This window comes from Pagrus pagrus (genome assembly GCF_965226575.1).
Source record: "Pagrus pagrus genome assembly, chromosome: 23".
Lineage (NCBI taxonomy): Eukaryota > Metazoa > Chordata > Actinopteri > Spariformes > Sparidae > Pagrus > Pagrus pagrus.
In genome coordinates, this window is record NC_140205.1 from 18,861,445 (window position 1) to 18,869,973 (window position 8,529).

An 8,529-nucleotide genomic window follows, 5' to 3' on the forward strand; every position below is an offset into this window, starting at 1 on the left:
TGAGAAGTGATTTAGAACATAACAGAAATAAACGACCACTGTTTTAACACTTGAGGGTTAATCTTGAGAACCCCCAGGCTGGAGTGTAATCAAGTACAAGTACCTCAAGGTTTGTTCTATCTCAAATGTACTTAGTTACTGTCCACGAGTGAGCACCTCCTTTAACATTAACTGTCAACACTTAACGTTGCTGCAAACCACTGAGGCGTTCACATTTGTGTGTCACAGGCTACATGATGTATTGATGTATTGATGTTTCAACAATGTGCCACTGTGTTTGACACAGGAGACACTGGTGTTTCAAGCCAAAACACAATGTTTTCCAAACCCTCACCAAGTTGTTTGTTTGCCTAAACCTAACCTGATCATAAGCACAGCGTGAAGACAACATAAACATCACAAAATTGAACACTGAATCCATGTTTTTTACACAAATTGCCAACATTTATTCTGGCGAGAGCTTATTATTATTGTATAACTTTTTATTGTAGCAGGGATATTGTCATGAAAAACACAATGCGAGGTGTAATGTTCTGTGCTGCTCATTCCCTAATGTGAACCAACCACCCATACACATCAGCACCACACTGCTGTGAACACAAGTGAACACACTGTCACACAGGATCTCACAATATTTGGCAAATCTCTTTTTATGGAACATGCAGCTCTGTGTTTAAAGGTGTTTTTCAAAATAAAAGCATAATGATGAGGCTAAAATACTTCTGTTTATACATTCATGAACTACAGTATATAAATAGTATAAGCTACGTATAACTGTTTTTGTTTGAGCATTATAGTATCGCAATCTCATTAAACACTAAATCCACATTTCAAAATAAAATGCCTGTCAACATTGACAAGTCCTCATTAGTAGGCTGTTATTGTTCCAGGAGTCTCAGGAGGCTGGGTGCCTCTGAGGGGGGCGGTGCACCTCTCCGGCAGACCCCTCCCGCCCACAAACCCCCCTCACACACTGTGACCAGCAGCCAGACAGGCAGGCAGGCAGGCAGGCAGCCTCCTCACTACAACCAGCACCGCACACCACCGCAGTCACAGCAGCGGCTCATGCCTTCACCTGCTCCGGGATAGACAGCCGTCCATCTGTCCGTCCGTCCTTCCGTCTCCGCTCGAGCAGCCAGCGAGGAGGAAAGCCTGCGGCGTCCAGGTGAAAGATGCTGGAAAACGGGAGGAAGGTGTTCAAGGAGGGTCTGCTGGAGAAGCGGAGCGACGGGCTGCTGCAGCTCTGGAAGAAGAAACACTGCGTCCTGACCGAGGACGGCGTGCTGCTGCTGCCGCCCAAGCAGCACGACCAGCCGCATCACCACCAGCCGCACCACGGCGGCGGGGACACGGGCAAAGTCAAGGAGCTGCACTTCGCCAATATGAAGACGGTGGACTGCGTGGAGCGGAAGGGCAAGTACGTCTACTTCACGGTGGTCATGACGGAGGGGAAGGAGATCGACTTCAGGTGCCCGCAGGACGAGGGCTGGAACGCGGAGATCACCTTGCAGATGGTCCAGTACAAGAACCGGCAGGCGATCCTGGCCGTCAAGTCCACCCGGCAGAAGCAGCAGCTGCTCGTCGTGCAGATGCCCGGCCAGAAGACGGTCCGCAGCTCGCCGAACGTAGCGTGACCTGCGGCGAGTCCCGCGGACACTGGTGCGCCATTAGCGGTAAGAAAGAGAAAGCAAGATTGAGAGGGGGGGTCCCCAGGTCCGGGGACCACCTGGGGATCCCCCCCCCTGTACACTGAGGACCCATTTTGTTATAATTTCCTGGATATATGTGCCATGAATGAGGACGTCCGATCCATCCCAGGTTACAGTCCTCCTCACAGATCTAACCCTGAGCGAATATTCAACTACAGGGGACAAAATGTGGATTTATTCTGGGCGTAAAGAAAAGTTCGGGAGCCCCGGGTTTGGGCCGTGGCTATATGCTCCCTGCAAGGAGGTGAAATCCTCCACAGGATGTCCAGGTTTGATGTTTCACTCGAGGAGGGTTTCGCCTTACGCGCGGAGACGAGCAGGTTTAAATTACGCACGTCGCGTAAATATTTACATCAATACTGAGAAGACGGGCAGTGTATTTGTTAATATAATCCACTTGAATTATTAGACTTACATGAGTGAAGCAATGTTGCAACTTGTTTAAGTACTCAGTGTTACAGTCGGACATTTGAAAACTAGTACATTTTGCCCCATTAAGCGTAAAAACGCACAGATTGCGCGCTCAGGTGAACCCCTGATGTTTGTCAGTTCACGCACATACACCGACTTCTCAGTTCACCCCCACTCTCTCATCTGTCCCGTGTCACAGCCTCAGTAATGTGCACACCCAACTGAACACCCAGGCTCAAACTCAGACTCGTGTTAATCAGAGAAATGAGCCGCTCTGTGTTTGTTTGTTTGTCCAGTACATTTCCAGACACATGGCCGGGTGTGGGCACGTGGTAATTTGCTGTCACGCTGAGGTTTCACCCCAGCAAAACATACCAGGGACCAAACATCTGGAAACAATGTGGGCAGTATTATTATAAGGTCACTGTGATACATTACAGGCTTAAGTCACCAAACACTGGTCCTGCAAAGGCTTTGATTTGAAGGGAAGCGCTGTAACCTGACACCTCCGACCCCACACACACTTTTACAAAGGGGATTTTCACTGGTGTTTTTCAGAATTTTCCAAAGCTGGTTGCTTTTAAACAGGCTTGAATCACTTTTGATGATCAAAACACATTTTAATGAATGAACAGAATTGATTATTATGATTCAGTAACATCTGTCCATAAGATCAGGGCTTCAGTTCACTGTAGTCTCAGTGAGCAGCAGAGCTGTAGCTGCTGTCGAGGTCCGAGGTCAAACCTTCTGTGTTCTTTTTTTAATTAATAACCTTGATGTTTATTTTTAGGCCGGTTCCAGTGTTTTTTAGACTTAATATATCCTAAAGTTACCATTTTTAGCACAACAAAAAGGACAAAGGTCCTTCCTTTAAAGGTTCAGTGTGCTGGATTTAGGAGGATGCATTGGTAGAAATGGAATATAATATTCATAATGATGTTTTCATCAGCACATAATCACCTGAGACTAAGAATTGTTTTGGTTTTGTCACCTTACAATGAGTCTTTTTACATCTACAGAGGTCCTCGTACCCAGAACGGGCAAACCAAACACAGCCTTTATAGAGGGCCTTTTGTGTTTATAAAGTTTTTGGCAGTAATCGTAGGGAAGAGTGAGGCGAGGGGTGTTCAGTTGGTTGTGATCTGCAACTTCCCCACTGGATGCCACTAAATCTGTCATACTGGTCCTTTAAATGAATAAGTAAAGGAGTTAGTATTTCCTTCCTTAAAAAGGCTTTTTAATGGAACTTGAGTAATGCGTTAAATAAAGCTAAATTAATACAATATAACAAATTAAAATGTTTAAAATATTAAATTTTTATGAGCAAGGGGGGACTCATGACCTTAGTATTCTAAAATGTTGGCCACGGCCCTGCTGAGTAATACTCCTTACACTCTCATACATGCTCATTTCTTTTACGTAGACGTTGCATGTATCCTCAGTTGAAACTTTCAGACGAAGTGAGGGGAACAAAGTTTTTCCATTACATCAGTGTGAGTCGGCGCCGATGGTTTGACCCAGACTGTTGAAACGAAATGAGCAGCCTGAGGTCTCTGCTATATTGAGTCCATGTTTCAGGTGGCTTTAGATCTCCTCTGCTCTCCTGTGTCAGGCACCATCAGTCAGCAGTCTGTCTAACTGATTGCATCCGCAGGTTAATTGGACACTCAGCTGGAGGATGAATATGGAGCCGGGCTGCATCTCCCCCTGCCGCTTCACCGCCGAGCTCCATTCTCCAGGAGAGCCCCTCTTCCATGTAGTGGTTTCCACAGACCAGCGCCCCCCCTCGTCCCCTTTTCAATACAGAGACTTATTTCACAAGAGACTGATGGACAAAAAGCATGTGAGAAAACAACTGTATTCTACCGTGCCATTGGGTTCATCCCTTATTTATTATATGTGTATATATATTTTCTATAAAAGTGTTCTGTTGTTGATGAATGTTCAGTGTGGTTGTTGCTAGAGTGGAACCAGAAATACTCGCTCGGAGGTTCACAGCGTACGTGTTACACACAAAGTCCACTGGGAATAAGCTTACGTAGTTATGTTAGGATGGTTGCTGTAGGTTAGTCAAATCAGTTCATTACTGCTGAAATATGTCACTGTCCATGTTTTCATTTCCCAACTGAACCAAAGAATCATTCTCATTGCATTTCTCTCTCTTGTGCAGTGTTACAGCTCAGAATATACTATACCACAATACTATAGATATATGATGAGATACCTGCATGACCTGTACCTGATTTGTTTAATGGCTTGATCTGTTAATATCTACAGTGCATCTTTGTATTTTTCTCGTGCATATCAATCATTTCCCACCGTTTTATTTGGCTGAAGCTATCGCATGCTTTACTGTGAGTCTTAAATCTGAGTAAGATGCTGGCTTGTTACCCTCAGTTTGTTTTCAGTGGTTACAGAGGAGAGCTAGTGCTAACATGCACAGTGGGGTTTTTTTTTTGTTATCCTGACAATTTTACAGGAGCGGAGCTGCTCTAAAGACGATTTATGTGGTTGCATTAAATCTCAGCGGGTGGGGACGAATTAACACAGTTTTACTGGCGTCTGAAACTAAAGGCTGGAGGAAACGACTCCAAATTGACAACCGACAAGAAATGGGGAAAATACTTTGACATTTGAAATTCAGAGACACTTCCCCTGTGTTTAAACGTCTCGGTAGCCACTTAGCTGTGCTGCTCCATGTTCTTTTTATCTACTATTATTTAGACAGTTATGAGACAGGATGGTGGTGCGGATAGGTTTCCCGACTAAACTCTGTTGCCATGTAAGTGACTGTGCTAACTGGCTTGCTCTACTTGCTATGTCAGTTAGCAAGCTAGTCCGCGTCAAGAGATCTATCCACTGGTGATACCTCTGGTGCTTGGCAGAGCTAGCACAAGTACCATAATTACTGACGCCCTGTGGTCGTTTCAAGGATGGGAAGCGTAAGCTAAGTTAGCTAAGCAATAAATCTAGTGTTGGTAGTATTCACTCGGAAAAGTCGCTAACACAGATATTCGTGAATGAACGATACGACGCACCAATCGCTCTAAGAATGAGGATTATAGCGTCCTAATGCTGGTTCCGCCATGATTCTAGCAAGCTAGCAACCTACATGCTAAAATTGGCGAGTTACTCTAAGACTAACCTGGTTGTTAGCGACTCGCCAGCTAGCGGCTGTCACCTTTTCTATTGTGGGGATTTAGCTACTTTAATGCCAGGGTTCACCTCCCCAAGTGCAAAAGAAGTTCTGACTGACGCCTTTTAGCTCGGGCACCATTGTGGCTTAGCAGCGTCGAAGACGATTGTGATTGGTTCAAAGAAATGCGAACAAGCGAGGGCGTTTTTCCCCCCATACCAGAATGAGATGTGGTGTGACAAAGTGTAGTTTTGTGTACAAACCAAACATAGCATTAGCTAGTTAGCTAGCTGCTTACTTTCCAGTATCCTATCACAAATGCTGCAGACTTTGCCATGTTTGTATTTCGCTCCTTGGTCATTCAAGTTATCCAGCCAGCTAAATTAAGCTAACAGACTTTTCATATCATCCCTGTCTGTGTAGCAGCTCTGCCTCTGAGAGATGTTCGTACAACCTACATCTAACCTGCAGCTTTTCTACTGCAAGGCATGAAATGCTTTTCATGAGAAAAAGAACGGACTGAACAGTGTGAACGTTGTGTAACTTCTTACAGCGTCGATACGCAACATAACACTTGGTTGGACGGTGACAGGTAATGGCCTCAGAGATTGCCTCAGCATTGTTTTGCCACGATGGAGGGATGTCGTGCTGTCAGGAAACATTTTATTTCACTATGGCTCATGTTGTTTCCTGTTTGCTGGAAGTGTTTCCCACTGCTTCCCTCTGCTGCCAGTGTATCGGCGCCAAACCAACACATGCCTCCGTGTTGTTGTCATCTCCCACACAGGGTAATGGCTCTGCCCTTTATCTAATGCGACTGGTGTGATGCTTCTCTGACATGCCTTCCTGTTGCCATCATTACACACACACAGTAATAGCTGTGCCCCTTTTTATCCACTGTCCAATTTCTTATTTCAACGTGAGATCTATTTTCATACCTCGAAAAGATACATTCCATTAAAAAAAATAAAACAAAAAACAGCACGGCGTCTTGTGTGGCTTCTTTCCCTCTCCTGCACGGCGGCAGATGAATGTCAGAGCCCTAGCGGTTCAGCGGGGTCACTTAAACGACCTGATTAACTAGCTGCTGCTCTGCTGTCTCCGGCCTTTCATGCTGTACAAATGTTGAACCTCTCACCCCCTGTTTCCTGGTCTAAAAGTAGAAGCTGTGTGGAGAATTGGGTTTCACCGCCAGTTGTTGCCGCTCGGAGGAACTGCCAGCGCGTAATGTCAAATGCACGCGTGGCTCCGTCTACTCTCCTGTCGAAAGCTGAGCTAATTCAATTAAACGCGGCGCACATGACGGCACCCTTTCTGACACATGGAGGGCTCGCTGCTGCCAGGAGAGGAGCACTGCTGTGTCAGGAGGCAGCTTGTTTCTCTTTATACTGGAGTCAGGACCTGGAGGCACCTGCTACCCCAGTCCTTGAATACTCCTTTGCCTCTTTTCTATGCTTCAAAAAAATTGGATACAGTCACAGCGGTGTGATCAGGATTCATTATAATAAAAATGCATTTTCATTTCAGCAGATGGTTTAATCGAGAATGACCGATTGAAATGTTTACAGATGTTGATCACCAGAAATATTAAAGCGAGACTATGTAAGCTTTGCTGGACGGCTGTTCAAATCTTAGTGTAACAGTAGCACACACATCATTAGTGAGCCAACTATGAAGCAATATATATATTTAAACGTACTACAGGGAACCTTTAACTAATTTGGAAACAGTCTCAGTGTAATACTGATGCCTCTATATGACCTACATACCGCAAACCAGACCACCAGCTAGAAGACTGGCTATTTCTGTGTAGTTCTCAGTGCCTGTCACTGGGTTGGATTCTGACTTATTCAGGTTTAAGATGTCATGAATTAAACCTATTTAGGAGAGAAACTGCAGCTTCCTGGCTATCGTTGAACTCTTCGGCCTGGCTGGGAGCAGCTTTCTGAGCAAACAATTGTCATTATATTATTATTGTCCCTCTTTTTCTTCTCCCTTCTTTCCTGGCGTCCTGATTTATGTGCCGTTCCTGACATAGCAAAGAAAATCACTTGTTTTGTCACCAGTTTGCTCAGATCAGTACATTTCTCAGGTCATGAGGCTGAGATTTCATTATTAAACATTGCTAATGTCAAGATGAACATGATTATTACTGGCCTCCACAGGCCAACAGAAAGCATTCCCCTTTCTCCTCCTCATCACTGGCCCTGCTTCTTATCTATTTCGTCCGATTCAACAGCATTATAATTAGTAATGTCTGCAGTATACCCACTTCTTTGTGATGAGGAAAGTAATAATCTGAAGTCTCTCAACTCTTTATTTTACAGGCCACTAAATTTAACTTTAAAACCATTTTCTAAGACGTTTCCTGGAAAGAACAATGCCATTTTACAACTTTTCAACTCCAATTAAGCTGACGTAAACTAAATGTGCAAATTGTCCGCATGCAAGCTCGTCATTAAGCATCATAAATGAAGTGTGAAGTTTTCAATAATGCTGGTGATTAAATAGTGAACTGTTTAAAACTAAATTAATCTGGCAATAAACAACCGCTGCTAACGTGCAGATTAAAAGCTTAACTGGCAAAAATGAATCTCAGGACTTTGAATCTAACACAGTACTTTCTGGGAAACGTTTAAGAAATGATTAGAACATAATGGACCATTACGATAAAGCGTTACCAAATCTCCTCTTTCTTTATCCAACAAAGAAAACAGTTACAGTCTGTGGTGGAACAATATTCGATCTAACCCACAAAAGCGGAGAGAAGATCAGTGATGACATGATAAAGTTACAGCCTTTCTTCTTGTTGACATCCCTCCAACATGGCGGCGTGTTCCTTTGAAGTCCCCGGCAGCTGTTCTTCCTACATTACATAAGAAGCCTCTGTAGCTCCAATCTCGGCATGTCGGTTGACCGCCAACGTATTCCTCACCATTACCATCCCTCTTTGATCAGGAGGAAGACGTAGAAACTGATAGCTTCACGGCACTCAAGTGATTCGGAAGAGCTCTCAATCCTGACCACCTTTGTTTCAACAACTGGATCCCAGTTTGACCCAGTGCCATCTGGCAAGACGGTTAAAAGCATTATTGGATGTTATGAAAGTTGTTTGCACTTAAAGTGTGTATATATATATATATTACAGTAAAGAGGACTGTTGCACAGTGATCTTAATGTTAAGATATCAGTATATCCAATCTAACATTTAGATCAATAGAGTGATAGTTTCTCTATCCCTGGGGGAGTTTGCAGTACTAAATTAATATACAC

General features: G+C 44.2%; 1 protein-coding gene across 1 annotated transcript; it reads left to right on the top strand.

Annotated features, from left to right (window-relative positions):
- The first annotated feature begins 458 nt into the window (after window positions 1-458).
- On the top strand, window positions 459-6,237 carry phlda1 (pleckstrin homology-like domain, family A, member 1). Its single transcript, XM_084345839.1, has 2 exons — window positions 459-1,673; window positions 3,775-6,237. The coding sequence occupies exon 1, from the start codon at window positions 1,173-1,175 to the stop codon at window positions 1,632-1,634; it is 462 nt and encodes a 153-aa protein (XP_084201965.1). The 5' UTR covers window positions 459-1,172; the 3' UTR covers window positions 1,635-1,673; window positions 3,775-6,237.
- The last annotated feature ends 2,292 nt before the right edge of the window (window positions 6,238-8,529 follow it).

Coding starts and splice junctions, on each gene's coding strand:
- phlda1 (XM_084345839.1), top strand. CDS start 1,173: ATGCTGGAAAACGGGAGGAAGGTGTTCAAGGAGGGTCTGCTGGAGAAG.